The sequence below is a fragment of the Salvelinus alpinus genome, chromosome 30 (assembly GCF_045679555.1).
Source record: "Salvelinus alpinus chromosome 30, SLU_Salpinus.1, whole genome shotgun sequence".
Lineage (NCBI taxonomy): Eukaryota > Metazoa > Chordata > Actinopteri > Salmoniformes > Salmonidae > Salvelinus > Salvelinus alpinus.
Window position 1 is genome coordinate 36,741,927 of NC_092115.1, and position 21,578 is coordinate 36,763,504.

At 41.5% G+C, this 21,578-nt stretch overlaps 1 protein-coding gene across 1 annotated transcript in view; it reads right to left on the reverse strand.

The window, feature by feature from the left end:
- The window catches only part of LOC139560466 (coatomer subunit alpha-like), a 28,564-nt gene that overhangs the window by 4,484 nt on the left and 2,502 nt on the right, over positions 1-21,578 (reverse strand). The window contains exons 2-15 of the mRNA XM_071377273.1: positions 17,911-18,024; positions 17,737-17,810; positions 15,662-15,742; positions 15,440-15,516; positions 15,223-15,332; positions 13,435-13,544; positions 10,626-10,725; positions 10,141-10,359; positions 9,750-9,900; positions 9,523-9,589; positions 1,002-1,077; positions 780-862; positions 415-640; positions 38-176 (exon numbers count right to left, since the gene is read on the reverse strand). Coding sequence (XP_071233374.1) covers positions 38-176; positions 415-640; positions 780-862; positions 1,002-1,077; positions 9,523-9,589; positions 9,750-9,900; positions 10,141-10,359; positions 10,626-10,725; positions 13,435-13,544; positions 15,223-15,332; positions 15,440-15,516; positions 15,662-15,742; positions 17,737-17,810; positions 17,911-18,024 — 1,627 coding nt within the window. The remainder of the gene's footprint in view (positions 1-37; positions 177-414; positions 641-779; positions 863-1,001; positions 1,078-9,522; positions 9,590-9,749; positions 9,901-10,140; positions 10,360-10,625; positions 10,726-13,434; positions 13,545-15,222; positions 15,333-15,439; positions 15,517-15,661; positions 15,743-17,736; positions 17,811-17,910; positions 18,025-21,578) is intronic.

Consider the following 21,578-nt stretch of genomic DNA (forward strand, 5'->3'; position numbering starts at 1 on the left):
TAGAGCGGTGTCTTGTGCAGTAGTGGTGTGTCTTTACCCTGAGGTGAGGGCGTATTTGATGTGGTTGGAGGTGGTGTAGATGAAGACTCCACTCTCATCCCAGGCTCCACTCTTCACACGGATGTTCTCATGGATGCTGCACAGACTCTCCAGCTTCCTGTTGCAGATCATAATGGCTGCCGGGGCAAGCAGACAATCAGGTTTATTAACAGGTAAAGGCTAACATCTGGGGGTACTAGAAAGCGAGTGAACAGCTAGATAGGGTGTACATTTGGGATAGGTTGTTGACAACAGGTAGAGAGAGAGAGAATCTGTGAAAGGTTGGAAAAACAACTAGTATGGAGAAAATCTTGGCAGCAAAACAGAGATGAAAAGACAGATAAGATGTGTGTTTAGGGTGTGTTCAGTACATACCGTGTTTAGCCAGCAGGGCCACGTGGCTGGTGTCGGCGCTCCAGACCACATACTTGACCTTGGCGATCTTCACGGTAGCCAGCGAGCGTTTTTGCTGCACGTCAAAGAGGGTGACTCCGTCTGCGTCGCGCAGCAGCAGGGAGCCCGTCCCGGCATAGAAGATCTCCTCACAGCTAGGTACCTGTACCTTCTTCACAATCTCATTCTTCAGGTTCTTGATCAGCAGCTGGAGGTAGAGCAGGGTTCACCATCATTACTATAGTCATCCTCTGACCTCTTAACTGTACTGTAACCATATTTAGAATAACTACAGCCATTGGTCCAGACAATACATGCCATTTAATCATGCGCACACACACACTTACCGAGTGCATGCGGTCCAGAACAGCGAACCTGTTCCTGGCGACCCAGACTGCGGTCAGACCAGAAGACCTCTTCCCCTCAGGAGCTGCAGGAGGGGGACAAAGAATTAACATGGGTTTAGTGGGGTTATTAAATCATCTAAAAAGCAAGATATGAAATTAGAAATCCATTCACATTTGACAGATGTCGTCTCGTTAAAAGAGAGAAAAAGAGTGTAGTTTTACCATCTGGATTCTGAGAGTCGCTCTCTTTGGGGATGGAGTACAAGTCATAGGTGCTGTTCTCCAGGTTAGTTGCCCTCTGCAATAGAAGAGACACGTCAATACATTTTCAACAACTAAATAAAGTGTCTAAATGATGAGTATGTACAGTACCTTCAGAAAGTATTCACATCCCTTGACTTTTTCCACATTTTGTTGTGTTACAAAATGGGATTAAATGGATGTAATTGTCATTTTTTTGTCAACAAGTTACACAAAATAATGGCAAAATGGAAGATTTTTTTTTTTACACAAATGTTATAATTTATGAAAAACAAATATTGTGATTAAGTATTCAACCCCTTGAGTCAATACATCACCTTTGGCAGCGATTACAGCTGTGAGTCTTTCTGGGTAAGTCTCAAAGAGCTTTCCACACCTGGATTGTGCAACATTTGCCATTTATTCTTTACAAAATTCTTCAAGCTCTGTCAAATTGGTTTTTAATCATTGCTAGACAACCATTTTCAGGTCTTCCCATAGATTTTTAAGCAGATTTAAGTCAAAACTGTAACTCGGCAACTCAAGAACATTCACAGTGTTCTTGGTAAGCATCTCCAGTGTAGATTTGGCCTTGTGTTTTAGGTTATTGTCCTGCTGAAAAGTGAATTAATCTCTCAGTGTCTGGTGGAACGCAGCTTTTCATTTGTAATTAATTATTTTATAAAATAATAATAATTTCATTGACATTATGGGGCATTATGTGTAGGCCAGTGACTAAACTAAATTTAATCCACTTTAAATTCAGGCTGTAAAAAAACAAATTGTAAAAGGTCAAGGGGTGTGAATACTTGAATGCACTGTATGTGTAAGTACAGTCAGGTCCAAAATGATTGGCAACCTTGATAAAGATTAGTAAAAAAGACTATCAAATAAATAATACAATTGCGTGTGCGTGGCCAAAGGGCTCATCTGAACATAGCACCGGTTTCAAGCCAAGTGGCATTTACATTTGTTGAATGTAGGTTTGGGTGAGGTCAACCTTTGTCCTATCATGATTATGTACCCATAAAACATTGTGCTATATGACAGTAAAGCCTAGGGCTGTGGCAGTCATGACATTTTGTCAGCCAGTGATTGTCAAGCAAATTACTGCCAGTCTCACGGTAATTGACCATTAACTAACAAACACATTTAGCATCTCCTGGCTTCCACACATAGCCTACAAGCCATTGATGCAGACCTTTGGAACATCTAGTTGATTTGAATCAAAAACTCAGAACATCTTTTTTTATAACAGACATACTGCTCCCCATTTTCACAACAACTTTGCCAATATGACTTGACCATGACGAGCGCCCCACCTGTTTAGCTAAAATAATACAAAATAAATCATATTTTTTGGTGTACCCGTTTGCATGTTATTTTGGCATTAATACAGGTCACATCAGTAAGGCAGCTCCAAAATGCAGGTGTTTCAGCCTAGCTCTGTGCTTTCTGTGGTGGGGCAGCCAGCGGAAAATAAGGAGCGTAGGGGTTGGTAATGTTCTCTAGTTGCGCCATGATTGGCTCAGTGTTCTGTCACTCATGGGGACACTACGTCACTGCAAAATCTAAGGGCAGAGCTCGATAATTCAAGCCCCTTGTGTGCTGCCATAGTTACATTAGAAGTGCCCATCCAAGAAGGCTCAAGGTCATTGGCCACAGATAAAATGACATCAAATCAGATCTACAGTAGCTTTGATTGATGTTGATATGATCAGTCCATACTTTCAAAATCTTAACTAGCAGTCATCATCATGAATCAAGTCGACAATCTACTGGTAAATATTTTTCAATCCTTGTCATATTAAGAGAAATAATGAAGATAAAACGCATCGGTGCTCATCGGCCATAGGACATTAAACGTTACACAACAAGTTAGAAATCGCAAAATCAACAATGAGTGGTTTGGAAGGAATCAGTGGCTAACAAAGCATTGTAAAGCAATCACTAGCCTGCTATTCAGTGGAGAGGGTGTGTGGTGCCAAGTCTGGGTTTAAATGTCTCTTTTCTCAAGCTTAATAACTTCTTGTGGCTGCAGGGGTAGTATTGAGTAGCTTGGATGAAAGGTGCACAGAGGTGCCCAGAGTAAACGGCCTGCTCCTCAGTCATAGTTGCTAATATATGCATATTATTATTAGTATTGGATAGAAAACACTCTGAAGATTCTAAAACTGTTTGAATTATGTCTGTGAGTATAACAGAACTCATATTTCAGGCAAAAACCTGAGAAAAATCCAAACAGGAAGTAGAAATTATTAGGCTGGTCGATTTTCAACCAAGATCCCATTGAAATTACAGCAAGATATGAATGAGTTTTCACTTCCTACGGCTTCCACTAGATGTCAACAGTCTGTAGAACTTTGTCTGATGACTCTACTGTGAAGCGGGGCCGAATGAGAGAGGAATTAGTCAAGTCTGCCATGACCTGACCATGCTTTCACCATGCACGTTCACATGAGAGGGAGCTCTGTTCCTTCGCTCATCTGAAGTCAATGTAATTCTCCGGTTGGAACGTTATTCAAGATTTATGTTAACAACATTCTAAAGATTGATTCAATACATCGTTTGATATGTTTCTACTGACTGTTACTGAACTTTTGGACATTTTGTCAGCTTTTAGGGAGCGCGCTACGTGACTTTGGAATTGTTTACCAAACGCGCTAACAAAAGTAGCTAATTGGACATAAATAACGGACATTATCGAACAAATCAAGCATTTATTGTGGACCTGGGATTCCTAGGACTGCATTCTGATGTAGATCATCAAAGGTAAGGAAACATTTATCATGTAATTTCTGGTTTCCGTTGACTCCAACATGGCTGCTAATTTGACTATTGTTCTGAGCGCCGTCTCAGATTATTGCATGGTTTTCTTTTTCCGTAAAGTTTTTGAAATCTGACACAGCGGTTGCATTAAGGAGAGGTATATCTATAATTCCATGTGTATAACTTGTATTATCATCTACATTTATGATGAGTATTTCTGTTGAAACGATGTGGCTATGCAAAATTACTGGATGTTTTGGGAACTAGTGAATGTAACGCGCCAATATAAATATGAACTTCATCAAAACAAAACATACATGTATTGTGTAACATGAAGTCCTATGAGTGTCATCTGATGAAGATCATCAAAGCTTAGTGATTAATTGTATCTCTATTTGTTCTTTTTGTGACTCCTATCTTTGGCTGGAAAAATGGCTGTGCTTATTGTGGTTTGATGTGACCTAACAATCGTTTGTGGTGCTTTCGCTGAAAAGCATATTTGAAATCGGACACTTTGGTGGGATTAACAACAAGATTACCTTTAAAATGGTATAAAACACATGTATGTCTGAGGAATTTTAATTATGAGATTTCTGTTTTTTGAATTTGGCGCCCTGCACTTTCACTGGCTGTTGTCATATCGATCCCGTTACCAGGATTGCAGCCCTAAGAAGTTAATTATAAACATTCAACATTGGCCATGCTGTCAATCCAGCATGACTTCTGCCATGATCAAAACAACTGGAAACTCGTAACTGAGAAATCTGACTACAGTGCATTCAAGACCACTGGGAACTCAGACTGGAAAAATAAGTTTTGAACGGTCTTCCAACTCGGAATTGCAAGTTGGAACTTTCTAGAGCTCCGACCCGAAGATCACTGAAGTCATCATGATTTTCAGAGTACCCAGTTGTCTTGAAAGCACCATAAATCCAGAGAATGCCAGACTTTGATGACAAAATTTGCCCACGCAAGGACCGCCACGCCACCTTCCTGTTAAAGTGAATACAGCACAACAAGGGGAGTGCAAAAATGTCTTGTATGCTGCTGCATAAATTATGTAATATGCCAGGGAGATATGTATACGGTAGCTAAGAAAGTAATACTAAATGTATGTTGTGTAGTAAGCTGTTAACTTCACTAGGGTAGGGGGCAGCATCGGAATTTTGGATGAAAAGTGTGCCCAAATTAAACTGCCTGCTACTCAGGCCCAGAAGCTAGGATATGCATATAATTGGTAGATTTATATAGAAAACACTCTAAAGTTTCCAAAACTGTTAAAATAATGTCTGTGAGTATAACAGAACTGATAGTGCAGGCGAAAACCTGAGGAAAATCCATCCAGGAAGTCCTATTATTTTGAAAGGCTGTTTTTCCATTGAAAGCCTATCCACCATACAAAGACTTAGGACCCAGTTCACGATCTCGATGGCTTCTTCTGCATGTGGCCAGTCTTTAGGCATAGTTTTGGGCTTTTACTCTGAAAAATGAGGGAGATACAGCACTTTCAATGAGTGGACAGTGGAAATTTCCAGACATGAGTCCAGCGCGTGATCGGGAACGCGCCTTTCTTGTTTCTCCTTTTCTATTGACGAAGCTATTGTCCGGTTGAAATATTATTGATTATTTATGACAAAAACAACCTGAGGATTGATTTTAAACATCGTTTGACATGTTTCTACGAACTTTTATTGTACTTTTTTGACTTTTTGTCTGGATGTTGAGAGCGCGCATTGTGCCTTTGGATTACTGAACTAAACGCACCAACAAAACTGAGGTTTTTGGACAAAGAGGGACATCATCGAACAAAACAAACATTTATTGTGTAACATGGAGTCCTGGGAGTGCCACCAGATGAAGATCAAAGGCAAGTAATTAATTTTTGTGACTTTTGTGAGCCCTCTCCTTGGCTGGAAAATGGCTGTATGGTTTTCTGTGACTAGGTGCTGACCTAACATAATCGCATGGTGTGCTTTCGCCATAAAGCATTTTTGAAATCGGACACTGTGGTTGGATTAACAAGACGTTTATCTTTAAAATGGTGTATAATACTTGTATGTTTGAGACTTGTCTCATCGCTGCAACTCCCCAACGGGCTTGGGAGGCAATGGTCGAGTCATGCTTCCTTCGAAACATGACCCGCCAAACAGCGCTTCTTAACACCCGCCCGCTTCATCTGGAAGTCAACCGCACCAATGTGTTGGAGGAAACACTGTTCAACTGACGACCGAGGTCAGCCTGCAGGCGCTCAGCCCGCCACAAGGAGTCGCTAGAGCGCGATGAGCCAAATAAAGCCCCAACTGCCAAACCCTCCCCTAACCCGGACGATGCTGGGCCAATTATGCGCCGCCTATGGGAATCCCAATCATGGCCGGTTGTGATACAGCCCGGCATCGAACCTGGGTCTATAGTTTCATTTATTTATTTTATTTCACCTTTATTTAACCAGGTAGGCTAGTTGAGAACAAGTTCTCATTTGCAACTGCGACCTGGCCAAGATAAAGCAAAGCAGTTCGACACATACAACAACAGAGTTACACATGGAATAAACAAACATACAATCAATAATACAGTAGAAAAATCTATAAACAGCATGTGCAAATGAGGTACACTAGTGACACCTCTAGCGCTGCGATGCAGTACCTTAGACCGCTGCTCGACTCAGGAGGCCCCGAGTGGGACCGTTTTTATAAAAACAAACTTGAAGGCCAACAGGTCACTGCGCAATAGCGAGCAGTTTCCCCACGGTCTAGTTAGTTAGCTTTTGTTTTCTGCTAGTTTGTAGCGGCTGCAGTAGGTGTTATCAAAGAGGATGTTGTTGCTAATTTGTTAGCTTCTCTCTTTTCAAGAATAACTTTAAACAAGAAGTTAAGTTTCAAATTATCATCATCTGGTGAGTGGAACTGGGTTTATTGCAGCGCACTTCCTGTTGTTAGTCATCTCTTTGAAAATAGCTTGTGTGTGAAATATTGTTGCATTTAAATTGGAACTGACAGCATTTTAGCAACATCTGTTCATATACACCCCCAGGAAGAATTAAACTTAGATAACTTGAAAATGACCTTTTCATCAATTCTTACAATGTTTGGGAATTACGTATACTGATGCAGAGTAGGAAAGCGGCAGTGCGTTTTGACATTTAATAGACATGTATTGGTGAATTATATGAATCATGCATTGAATTGCATCCATCTATTCTGCCAACAAAAGTCATGGAACACGGAGTCAAATATAACCTATTTTTAAAACATCTTATAAAGTTGGTTTTGTAGCAGATACAGAGAATTAGATATTTTTTGACTGATATTATGATTGTCTGTTTCATATCTGCAAAGTAGTTAAAACGCTGTCAGTTCCACTGTAAACTTAAGGTCACCGGTTACTTTGTGTGCTAAACGTGAAATGTTTTTTTGCTATGTGATGTAATAGTTGTACATTTCGACAGGGAAATCCTTAAATGGTTGTGTTTTTGTATTCTTATGACTGGGACCTACTGGATTATTATGTCCAAGTTTATGGACTGCTTATCCTTTAATATCATGTGTGTGACTGCTGTCTTTCCATCGGCTCTATGCAGTGGCGTCTGTAGAAGTGGGTATACTCTAATTTTGCCAAAAAGTTCCCATACGGAAAGGCACCCTGTGTGAAAAATCCTTTTTCTTTTTTAAATATTTTTTAGATTGATCAGATTTCCACTCCCTAAAATAATACTTTTTCTAGAAAAAAAAGGTGATGTCTAAGTCCACAACAATGCTTAAACCACCACACCAAGGCCCATCCATGTCTACGCCCCTGATGCAAACAGGCATAATGACAATTGCGCATCACAAATAGCCTACTAACCAACACTTCAGACTCAGCTTTTCCAATACCTGGTTTGCATACCCATTGCTGGCTTAGTTAGCATTTACTAACGTATAATAATAATGATAATACTAATAATTAAAGCAGCATCCGGTTTAAAAAGCCTTAGGGTGACAGCGCTGATCATCATCTCCCATATCGGTGTAGTATATTTACCTGAACGTAACCATCATGATCAATTAAAAAAAGAAACTACCTCATGATAAATAAACAGTTTTAAATTAAAATTAAATTATCTTGCAACAGCTCTGGTGGACATTTCTAAAGTCAGCATGACAATTGCACATTCCCTCAACTTGAGACATCTGTGGCAGCATTGTGTTGTGACAAAATTGCAAAAAGGAGTGGCCTTTTATTGTCCACAGCACAAGGTGCACCTGTGTAATGATCATGCTGATGAAACAGGCAAAGGAGAAAACCTGGGACCAATAAGTTGAAACGTCTTTCCAACCCTACCGGCTACCGATGTCATTCTTCTGTGAGCTGCTCCATGCCAAAACCAGCTGAGAGCTGCACACTCTCGCTGCCTGCAGATGATATTCCAGTGCCATCCGTTTTGTTACTAAAGCACCTCATACGACCCACCACTGCGACCTGTATGCCCTAGTCGGCTGGCCCTCGCTACATGTTCGTCGTCAGACCCACTGGCTCCAGGTCATCTACAAGGCTATGCTAGGTAAAGTGCCGCCTTATCTCAGTTCACTGGTCACGATGGCTACACCCACCCGTAGCACGCGCTCCAGCAGGTGTATCTCACTGATCATCCCTAAAGCCAAAACCTCATTTGGACGCCTTTCCTTCCAGTTCTCTGCTGCCTGCGACTGGAACGAATTGCAAAAATCTCTGAAGCTGGAGACTTTTATCTCCCTCAACAACTTTAAACATCTGCTATCCGAGCAGCTAACCGAGCGCTGCAGCTGTACATAGTCCATCGGTATATAGCCCACCCAATTTACCTACCCCACCCCCCATACTGCTTTTATTTATTTACTTTTCTGCTCTTTTGCACACCAGTATCTCTACTTGCACATGATCATCTGATGATTTATCACTCTAGTGTTAATCTGCTAAATTGTAATTATTCGATTTATTGCCTACCTCCTCATGCCTTTTGCACACATTGTATATAGATTCTCTTTTTTTTCTACACTGTTATTGACTTGTTTATTGTTTACTCCATGTGTAACTCTGTGTTGTTGTCCGTTCACACTGCTATGCTTTATCTTGGCCAGGTCGCAGTTGCAAATGAGAACTTGTTCTCAACTAGCCTACCTGGTTAAATAAAGGTGAAAAAAAAAAAATATATATATATATATATATATATATATATATATATTCCGCTGAAACTAGGCTGTGTGCAGCGCGCATGTGAATATATTTCACGTGCTTTGTGATTGTATAGGCTACTTTGTGCATGATTTCTCTATTGTACTACATAATTGATAAGTCGTGGTCTCGAGACCGGTCTCGGGCACTACATACAACACTGCCGTAAGCACAGATGAAGGATATCAAGGATCTGGAAAGGTTCAGTATGGAGGTCTGGTCTAAGATCCCTCCCAATGTTGTCTCCAATCCCATAAAACATTTTCGAAAAAGGCTCAGTGCGGTTATCCTCGCAAAGGTGAGGTAATGAAAACTGGGTTACAAATAATTAAAATAATAAAGACTCATTAAATCGAAATCTCTCATGGTCTTAGTATAAAATAGATATCATTTCCCAATTTTTTAAGTACACAATATAGCTCAGTATTTGAATTATTTATTGTATAGTCTTTTCTGCTCAGCTTAATCAACGGTGCCAATAATTTAGGACATGACTGTATAACCTATTATGTGCATGCAAGTTTGTTTTAAGAGCGAGACTCACAGTGCAGAGCAGGACAGCATTCTCTGCAGGGTTGTAAGACATGCTGAACACTGGGAACTTTGACCCACTAGTAGAAAAACAGAACAGTGGTTAGAATTCACATGACAAAACCAGCTGACCTCTCGCATTCTTTTAGAAAATCGCAAGCAGTCAGTCTCATCCTTCAGAATTCAGTTAAAGGACAATACAGACTTCGCAGTGTTATATGAGCATGCACACGCACACACCTGCGCAACTGCATGACGGCAGTGTCCTTGCTGCTGCTGAAGTCGAGCTGTCGCAGGAAGCGGTCCTTGACGTAGTAGAGCATGTTTCCGTACACAGCATAGGCCGGACGCTCACGCTCAAGCTTAAAAACCAGCATACCACTGTCATGACCTGGAGGACAAACAGCCTGGTTACGCACTCAACTTCTAATTAACAAATGTCTTCAACAGCACACTGTCACTGAAAGACAGTGAAATTAAGTGCAGTGATATTCAGTATGTGTGCCCATCTGCATAGGTGGTGAGTCAAGAATACCACCTCCATCTGCCTTACAATGTAATCTACTTTGAGCACAATAAAAAGCTCCATATCAATTTGATTCATTGTTATCATTACACGTTAGTCACTTACCGGCAGCAAATAGGTTGAGGTTGGGGTGAGCCCCCAGCACCCAGAAGCGGTCGTGGTCCCTGCGGAAGGTCTGGACACCAGTCCTCTTGGACATGTCCCACACACGGATGCTCTTGTCCTCAGAGTTGGAAAGGATGAGCTCCTGGCGGGGGTGGAAGACAGCACAGGACACGTTGTTGTAGTGGCCCCTGCAGGTGTCCAGCTCCCATGCCTTGGACTCTGGAGGTGGGAGAAAGTAAGACAATCAAGTTATAAATAATTTTGTGTGTGGAGTACAGAGATGAGGTAGGCATTCAAAAATCATGTTAAACACAATTATTGCACATGAGTGGGGATGTGTGTAGGCCAGCGACACAAAATCAAAATTTAATACATTTAAAATTCAGGCTGTAACAACAAAATGTGAAAAAAGTCAAGGGGTGTGAATACTTTCTGAAAGTACTGTACATAGTAAGACAATACATCCTCCAGTTACACACACTCACCGTTCATCCTCCAGATCTTGACCTGCCGGTCGTCAGCCCCTGAGACGATGAGAGGCATGCTGGGATGGAAGGCGGCCCAGTTGACCCCACGGTCGTGACCCTGCAGGGAGTAGAAAACTCACATGGTTCATAACTGGCCCTCAGATGGCTCAGAGCTTTTCTTGGGCAGTACAAACTCCAGGGCCTACCAATAAAATATTATTAATTTCAGTGATCTGCTCAGCTCACACCGCTCTGCTTCTCCAAAGACGGGCATATAGGATACTTGTAAATAGAAAATTCTGAGGCACACCACAACTACTTTCAGTGTTTCCCCTAGATTTCAGCAGCGGGATGCCCTAGCTACATCGTTGTCGCCACTACAAAAATATATGATATATATTGAGATCTAGATAAAAAAAATAAAACGCAACATGCAACAATTTCAACGATTTTAATGAGTTACAGTTCATATACAGAAATCAGTCAATTGAAATAAATTCATTAGGCCTATAATTTATGGATTTCACAAGACTGGGCAGGAGCACAGACATGGGAGGGCCTGGGATGGCATAGACCTACCCACTTGGGAGCCAGGCCCACCCACTGGGGAGTCAACTCAGCCAATCAGAATCAGATTTTCCCCACAAAAAGTGCTACATTACAGACAGAAATACTCCTCAGTCTGCGGTTGTGAGGCCGTTTAGAATTCTCTAAAATGACGTTGGATGCAGCTTACAGTAGAGAAATGAAAATTAAATTACCTTGCAACAGCTCTGGTGGACATTTCTAAAGTCAGCATGACAACTGCACATTCCCTCAAAACTTGAGACATCTGTGACATTGTGTTATGTGACAAAATTGCACATTTTAGGAGTGGCCTTTTATTGTCCACAGCACAAGGTGCACCTGTGTAATGATCATGCTGATGAAACAGGCAAAGGAGAAAAGCACATTAACAAGGACCTACAAAAACCTTGCCTTAAAAAAAAAAAACTTCATGTGCATATTTTCTGGTTCATGAAACCTGGGACCAACACTTTACGTGGATTTATATTTTTATTCAGTGTGTGTGTGTGTAGCTTTGGCCTTGTGTTTTAGGTTATTAGCCTGATGAAAGGTGAATTCATCTCTCTGTGTCTGGTAGAAAGCAGACAACCAGGTTTTCCTCTAGGATTTAGCCTGTGCTTTGCTCTATTCTGTTTCTTATCCTGAAAAACTCCCCAGTCCTTAACAATTACAAGCCTACCCATAACATGATGCAGCCAAGACAATGCTTGAAAATATGGAGTGTGGTACTCAGTAATGTATTGGATTTGCCACAAACATAATTTATTTAGGACAAAAAGTGAATTGCTTTTCCAATTTGTTTTGCAGTGTTACATGTTTTTGAATATGTTTTATTATGTACAGGCTTCCTTTTCACTCAGATGAGGTAGTCATTCAAAAGTCACTATTATTGCACACAGAAGCCACGTTTCCATTGGCACTTTAAAATCAACCCGGATTAGTCTGGCCTTGGTGGGCTAGCTCAAATTGGGTTTCCACTGCCTCCAGAAATGAGAAATTATGTAATCTTGCTAGGTAGCCGTGAATGTGCAGCTGGCTTCGCTAATGGTGCTAGCTAGCAAGATGAAGAATTGTATTCACCCTCACCATGATGCTACTAACGTTACCCCATACTCCTGCCACTGCCAGCCAGACTCAGAGCTATGCATTTAGCAAGGATTTTTAGCTTGTTAGCTAGATGAAAGGTTAGCATCGTCGCTAGCACAACAGGCTAGCTTCAGTCCTACTTTGCTTGCCGTGGCATGACATGTTTTATATGATAGCTTGTTTCAACTCCGATTTGCAAGCTAACATTTGAGGGCTGACTGTTCTCATAAAAGTTTGTGTAATGCAACAATTAATGAAGGATTCAGTTATGGTGGTAATTCATGTCCTGTCTGACTACTGCAGTACTGCTTGTCCATGTGCTAGCTAACAGCAACAAGCCGAGACGAGCTAGCTAAACGTGGTGACAGCATCCAGCAGTGATCAGCTGGTGGTTACATAGTAACGGCATCACCAGCCCGAATTCTAATCGAGCTGGCAGCAATTGGGAAAATGGGCTGCGCTGGCCCAGCTTGAAATTGATAATTACAATCGAGCCAACGGAAACAGGGCTAGTGAGTCCATGCAACATATTACGTGACTTGTTTCACTCCTGAACAAAGGGGTTGAAATCTTAATGATTCAAGACAATTTAGCTTCTAATTTTTTATTAATTTGTTTAAAAAATCTACAAACATTATTCTACTTTGACATTAGGTGGTATTGTGTGTAGGCCAGTGACAAAAAATCGAAATGGAATCCATTTTAAATCCAGGCTGTAACAACATGATGTGGAAAAAGTAATGGGGTGTGAATACTTTAATTTTATGGATGACTAAAACCAGACATAAATTATGTAGAAAATATCATGGAGCTATAGATTTTTTTAAATAAGATAATCTTTGAGACCTAACAATCAAAATAAAAACTACAGATAGGGTTAATCTAAAAAAAATATTTAAAAAAAGTAATGGCATGGGGCTCCCATTGATTTTATTATGTTTGAGTCACTTAGATTGCATAAGAACAAAGCATAAAACAAACATGGCAAATATGTAGAATTGCAGGAAATTTGCTCTAAAACGCTAACATGTCTCTGTGGCCAAGAGGGCCTCTAAAACCGCACTATTGACCACATCCACTACTACCACGCCCCCCACGCTAACTTTGCCACCACTGTTGAAAAACATCCTAGGGTAAACACCGACTTTACTTTCAAAACACATCAATGACTCACCTCGAGCACGTGTTTGACGACAGCATCGGAAGCGCCGAACAAATCGACGCCAGAGATGCCTCGCACCTCAGTCTCCACGGCACTGGGAGAGAGGTTCTTCTTCCTCAGACCTGGAACCAACAAACATAGCACCACGCACAAGGGGAATCCATATATGTGTTACAGGGGAATCCACATACAGGGGAGGGAGAAAGAGACGGATTGACACACGTTAATACACTCAGAGATACCATCAGTGAGAGTAAAGGCAGTGCATGATTTGAGAGCTCGTAACATAAAAACGTAGCTGTTGGAACACACACACGTGCACTGAAAAGCAACAACACAACCTGTTTTCTCAGTGTGGTCCTAACTCGAGTCCAGGAACTACCATCTCTTTTTAACGGCACATCAAAACAGCCATAATGGGGTTAATTAATCACCAACACACAAAGAGCATCCCAGTTCCCCGTCATTGGTTCACAATTAATCAATTACAAAAAGATGATGTCCAGGACTCGATTCAGATCACACACTTAATATGGAGAGAACACAGTTTGTGTCAGTGTCGCTAGCCCAGGGAAATCATGTGTTGAACAAATAAGCCAACAGGATCAAGAAGAGGATTCATGAAGGAGAACTGCACTAGGAACCCATGTGCAGGTGTGGATGTTTCCAGGGAGAGCATGGGGACAGGTGACACAGGTGGAAGTGGGAAGGGATGGACTTGGCTGATGGGCTGGTGGAGGTGGTGGTTGGGGTTGTAAAGAGGTGCTCTGATTGGGCGTTGAATGTCAGGAGGGGTGAGTAGTATTTTGGAGAGTCCATGCTTGGGTTAGATACTGCTACAAACTAAACATCTTTCTGCTGCTTTGAGGTTTGAGTCATGCCAAGAGTTCATGCTTACTGACCAACAAACTTATCAATTACAAGTTAATGTAATCTACAGCATTGATCAGGAAATGCAAAGATGATATTGATAAAGTCTGAAAGAGGATGTTATGGCTACTTACAGTATTACTGACTGTGCCGTGGAGACATTGCACACTGCACAGGTAGAGCATTATATCATGCATGTATATTACTTATTAGTAAAGGGTACTCCTTGTGTATTTATTCCTTGTGTTATTCTTTTTTCTATATTTTTCTCTATTGTTGGGAAGCACCCGTAAGTAAGCATTTCACTGTTAGTCTACACCTTTTGTTTACAAAGCATGTGACAAATAACATTTTATTTGGTTATGAGAAGTCACTGAAGCCATGCATACCAACACTGATCTACCAAAGGTGGCAGGAACAGAATAATGTGGTGTGTGTGTGTGAGTTGAGAATGAGGTAGGAAACCTAGATACCTAAAATGGGTTAGTATATGAGAAGAGTAAAAGAATGATGGAAGGACAGTCAAACACGATCAGACGATAAGTAGATATTAAAACATGCAGAAGCACAGAAACACCTCTCCCATATTCTCTCTCAATCTCACCATCTGACAGTGTTACCTTATCTCATTTAACTACCGTGCTCTACAATTCTTCACTGAAAGGTCTTTAGTTCTGTTCATAGCTATGCTCTCATCATCCGCTCCCCCTATTCTAAAACGATATCCTTTTCACTCTCTCTATTCACCTGTCCATCTCAACTAAGGAGAGAGGTGTTTCTGCAAACAGCCCATAGAGATTAATTCTCTACAAAGAGGAGAGGAAGGGGTTCAGGACATGTCCTGTCCCTGGCTTCCTTTCCATACCACCCAGCCCCCTCCCCAAACCTCACCCCCACCCGCTACCCTGAGTCCCATCCCCACGATCTCACCAGAGATATCCCACACGCGCACAGTCTGGTCCAGGCTAGCCGACACCACCAGGTCCTCAGATGGGTGGAACTGAGCACACATCACATAGTGATTATGCCCTGTCAGGACACTGCAGGAGAGAAACACAAAAAATGATATCATAATTTACAGTTAGAAAAAAAGACACATGCAAGCGTTTGAGTGAGGTGCCAACTCTTGGCTCAGGCACAGACTTACCAGACGCATGTCCTGGACTGCCAGTTCCAGATGCGGATGGTCTGGTCATCTGAGGCACTCAGAATCCAGGGATAGTCCTGGAGAAAGGAAAGGGTTTCAGAACGCATTGAGAACATGAAACTAAGGGATAAACATGACATTCAAAGGTTGGGCCTTAACGTAAATGACAACAAAATGGATGTAGGCTAGCCATTTTGTATGTAAAAATAAGAAAGGACTCACATGATGGAAGAAGGTGGTGCGGATGTAGTCCAGGTGTCCAAGAAGAGTGAAGAGGCAACGCCGCAGCTTGTAGTTCCACACCTGGTAAAGGGAGATAAACAGTTAATAGAGCAGTGACATCACAGTTTCCCAGTATGTTTTAGGATGTATTCTCTGCTAAAACAAATATGAGGGAGAAGGTGAGGGTGTATGAATTAGGGGTGTAAATGTTTAAACGTTAAAATGAAATTGGGATCCTTAACGTTAAGAAAAATCTCTAATGGAAAACAATGTTTTTTCCCCTCACAAAATGTAAATCACAGTGCAGCTGGCACACTTGCTCTTTCTCTTCGCTGATGATGAGAGTGTGTTTTCAGTCTTCAGTCTGTTGTGTGAAGAATATCCTAGCCTATTCATTGATGATAGGCCCTACTTTACTGAAGTTACGAGACATTGGAGGCCAAGAAATGGCTAAATACCATTGCGAGATACAACTTTTGACTGCCGATAGATAGGCCTAGTTTATGGTTCTGACTCCGCCTGCCTGGTGGCCGACCTGCCTATATTGTGCCCCTCCCCTCGCTCTCGGTCGCTTGCTAGCTCGCTATGAAAGATGTAAGTGTTTGTGTTCTCGAAATTACGGCAGCTAATCAGTCTCCTCCGTTTCAAAAACACTGAATCTTAGGAGTCTCGATTCCTAGCGGAAGGGGTGTTCTCTTTCTACTAAACGTCTTGGTAAGTCACAGTATTTAAGTAACTTTAAAGCATTTTGCTACACTCGCATTAACATCTGCTAACCATGTGTATGTGACCAATAACATTTTATTTGATAAAGGAAAGAGTGGTCTGCCCGTAAGAAGTAGACAGGCTGTGTGCAGGCAGCTTGAGATTATTTGTTTGACAGTTCTGGTCGCCTAGTGATGGACGTTAGTCCTGCTTCAGAAGCGGCATTCCTTAACAGACAAGTAAAATGCCCATTCAGTGGTGCTATGAAACTATCTACAGAGAAGGTTTTATGTCTGCATTTAAAAATAGAACCGCCTAACCACTAGAACCGCCTAACCACTAGAACCGCCTAACCACTAGAACCGCCTAGATGGTGTCAAAAACAAAATTCTAATTTAAATTTTATTTTTTAAATGGCCCCCAAACAATTACGTCCTTCCCCGACTTTTTCTTAATGTTTGTATTTTATTTATTTACTTACTTATTCAAAGACAATGTGATGTAGGACGTTGGTACCCAGCCAGGTCTGACTGAATGACAATGAGGGTCAGAGGTTGATTTAATTTAGAACAATAGTGTAACGATGAGTTTGCGTTATGCCTATTTAAATCAGCATTGGCACTCATGTTTATGGCAAATAATTTGACCACGTGCCTGGCAGGTCGATATCATCCTATTTTACATTTGACTTTGTTAAAATAAGCTTTACGGGACTGTTTTATTTACCATAATTCTATTATTACGAATTACATTTACTGTAAGGGAAACAAAAATATCCTGTGTTGCAGTAGGCCTTTGGAATAATGAAAAACATATCTTTGACTGAGTTGATGAGCGAGGGGAAGCAAACAAAGCCAGTCTACCTGCATCCCTTTATCAAATCCTCCTTCAGTCACATGCATGTGAAACTTTTTGATTTCTATATAGTATCAAAAAGAACATTATGCACTTTCTGTGACACTAACTTCTGTCAAATAACTCAATTCAAGAGGTGCAGCTCTTTTTCCAAATATCACTTCCTCCAAGAATATCTTCGCAACCTTGCGGGTTGATATGCATCTGATGTGTATGCTAAAGGGGACGCCCGGCAACGTTAGCAATGTTCTCTAGCGGGTACAAATTGGCTGAAAGGACAAGTGATTCTAGTGTTAAAAAGCCATTGTATACCCTTACAGACAAACAAACATGTCGTAGCGCTTTCAAGGGTATATACATATGTAATAGGACCATTATTCTGCATTGTGAATTGACATGGAATTGTATGATTTTTTTTCTTACATTTTTAATGGAAAAACTATTTTTTTTCAAATGGCAGTTTAAGAGTTCAGCAAAATTGTAAATTTTTCACATCCCTAATATAAATGTCTAACCTTGATTTTGTAGTCATCACCTCCAGACACAAAAAGAGGCTGCTGCTTGTGGAAATCAATTCCTCTGACAGGGCCTTTACAATAAAAAAACAAACATCATAATCAATAACCAATCAAAATGGATCAAATTCTTCCATTTTTTGTTGTTGAAATTAGTTACAAAACTCATTTTACCATCATGTTCATCGAACTTGTCAATCAGTGTGCACATCCGATAGTCCCACAGCTGGATGACTCCATTGTGAAGACTAGCAAGGATCCAGGGCCGCTTAGGGTGGAAACTCAGCCCTATGGAAAATAAATGGTTTTAGAAAGTTGACTTACTAGTCTTGTAAACCCGCCCCTAGGCAAAGCTTGACACATTGTGGGCGGTAACAAGTTTGCCTAGGGAGACTCGCTAGTTACACAATCTGTGTCTACTAGCTATGACACCAATGAATGGCAACATCGTCATCAAGTACACAATAAATGATTATTGGTACTTTCAAGAAACTGGAAACTCTGGAAAAAACGATGTCAGTGATCTTCAGGTCGGAATTCTAGAAAGATGCCCTAGTTTCAGATTTGAAATTCTGAGTTGGATGACCGCTCAATTTTTTTTGCCCCAATTGGAGCTAGTTTTTTCCAAGTTATCAGTTGTCTTGAACGCACTGAAGTCAGATTTCTGAGATCGCTTTGCCATGTTCAAACATATATATACACACACATACATACATATAAGCTGGCTACTCACTAGCACATGGGCTTGTACTTGAGATTGTTTATGAGACAGGTGTTAATTTTCTATAATGCCTGATTCACTAAAACTGTATGTGCATTATGGATTGTTCTAGTTACATTTGTAAAAGGGTTTTTATAGACAGAACTGAAAGCCAGTTCAGTGATTGCAAAAAATAAATTATAAAATCAAAATTATTAGTGGGTCTTATGGTTTGGAAGGCATATATTTAGCCTAGGTATAATTACACAAGCTCTGAATTTATTAGATTATTGCTGGCTGTTTTAAATGCAGTGTATTTGACCTTTAAAAATTGTACAACAAAGCATATTTAGAGAATATACAGTACCAGTCAAAAGCTTGGACATACCTACTCATTCAAGGGTTTTTCTTATTTTTTATTTTATTTTCTACATTGTAGAATAATAGTGAAGACATCAAAACTATGAAATAACACACGGAATCATGTAGTACCCAAAAAAAGTGTTTAACAAATCAACATAAACTCAGCAAAAAAAAGAAACGTCCATGTCAACTGCGTTTATTTTCAGCAAACTTAACATGTGTAAATATTTGTATGAACATAGCAAGATTCAACAACTGAGACATAAACAGAACAAGTTACACAGACATGTGACTAACAGAAATTGAATAATGTTGAATAATGGGGGGGGGGGGGGGGTCAAAAGTAAGTCCGTATCTGGTCTGGCCACCAGCTGCATTAAGTACTGCAGTGCATCTCCTCCTCATGGAATCCTCTAAATCGACCCCAATCCAGAGTACAGGCCTTGGTGTAACGCTCATTCCTTTTACGATAAACGCGAATCCGACCATCACCCCCGGTGAGACAAAACCGTGACTCTTCGATGAAGAGCACTTTTTGCCAGTCCTGTCTGGTCCAGCGACGGTGGGTTTGTGCCCATAGACAACGTTGTTGCTGGTGATGTCTGGTGAGCACCTGCCTTACAACAGGCCTACAAGCCCTCAGTCCAGCCTCTCTCAGCCTATTGCAGACAGTCTGAGCACTGATGGAGGGATTGTGCGTTCCTGGTGTAACTTGGGCAGTTGTTGTTGCCAGCCTGTACCTGTCCCATAGGTGTGATGTTCGGATGTACCGATCCTGTGCAGGTGTTGTTAAACGTGGTCTGCCACTGCGAGGACGATCAGCTGTCCGTCCTGTCTCCCTGTAGCACGGTCTTAGGCATCTCACAGTACGGACATAGCAATTTATTGCCCTGGCCATATCTGCAGTCCTCATGCCTCCTTGCAGCATGCCTAAGGCACGTTCAGGCAGATGAGCAGGGACCCTGGGCATCTTTCTTTTGGTGTTTTTCAGTCAGTAGAAAGGCCTCTTTAGTGCCATAAGTTTTTATAACTGTGACCTTAATTGCCTACCGTCTGTAATAGAGGTCGACCGATTAATCGGAATGGCCGATTAATTAGGGCCGATTTCAAGTTTTCATAACAATCGGAAATCGGTATTTTTGGACGCCGATTTTGCATTTTTTTTTTTTTACACCTTTATTTAACTAGACAAGTTAGTTAAGAACACATTCTTATTTTCAATGACGGCCTAGGAACGGTGGGTTAACTGCCTTGTTCAGGGGCAGAACGACAGATTTTTACCTTGTCAGCTCAGGGATTCAATCTTGCAACCTTACGGTTAACTAGTCCAACGCAGCCTCCCGGGTGGCGCAGTGGTCTAGAGCACTGCATCGCAGTGCTATGCTGCGCCACCAGAGTCTGGGTTCGCGCCCAGGCTCTGTCGCAGCCGGCCGCGACCGGGAGGTCCGTGGGGCGACGCACAATTGGCTTAACGTCGTCCGGGTTAGGGAGGGTTTGGCCGGTAGGGATATCCTTGTCTCATCGCGCTCCAGCGACTCCTGTGGCGGGCCGGGCGCAGTGCGCGCTAACCGAGGGGGGCGGGTGCATGGTGTTTCCTCCGACACATTGGTGCGGCTGGCTTCCGGGTTGGAGGCGCGCTGTGTTAAGAAGCAGTGCGGCTTGGTTGGGTTGTGCTTCGGAGGACGCATGACTTTCGACCTTCGTCTCTCCCGAGCCCGTACGGGAGTTGTAGCGATGAGACAAGATAGTAATTACTAGCGATTGGATACCACGAAAATTGGGGAGAAAAGAAAGAAAAAAAGAAAAAAAAATAGAAAAATTGTCCAACGCTCTAACCACCTGCATCACGAGGAGCCTGTCTGTTACGCGAATGCAGTAAGAAGCCAAGGTAAGTTGCTAGCTAGCATTAAACTTATCTTATAAAAAACAATCAATCAATCATAATCACTAGTTATAACTACACATGGTTGATGATATTACTAGTTTATCTAGCGTGTCCTGCGTTGCATATAATCGATGCAGTGGCATTCGCGAAAAAGGACTGTCGTTGCTCCAACGTGTACCTAACCATAAACATCAATGCCTTTCTTAAAATCAATACACAGAAGTATATATTTTTTAAACCTGCATATTTAGCTAAAATAAATCCAGGTAAGCAGGCAATATTAACCAGGTGAAATTGTGTCACTTCTCTTGCGTTCATTGCACGCAGAGTCAGGGTATATGCAACAGTTTGGGCCGCCTGGCTCATTGCGAACTAATTTGCCAGAATTTTAAGTAATTATGACATAACATTGAAGGTTGTGCAATGTAACAGGAATATTTAGACTTATGGATGCCACCCATTAGATAAAATACGGAATGGTTCCGTATTTCACTGAAAGAAGAAACGTTTTGTTTTCGAGATGATAGTTTCCGGATTCGACCATATTAATGACCTAAGGCTCGTATTTCTGTGTGTTATTATGTTATAATTAAGTCTATGATTTGATAGAGCAGTCTGACTGAGCGATGGTAGGCACCAGCAGGCTCGTAAGCATTCATTCAAACAGCACTTTCGTGCGTTATGCCAGCAGCTCTTCGCAATGCTTCAAGCATTGCGCTGTTTATGACTTCAAGCCTATCAACTCCCGAGATTAGGCTGGTGTAACCGATGTGAAATGGCTAGCTAGGTAGCGGGGTGCGCGCTAATAGTGTTTCAAACGTCACTCGCTCTGAGACTTGGAGTAGTTGTTCCCCTTGCTCTGCATGGGTAACGCTGCTTTGAGGGTGGCTGTTG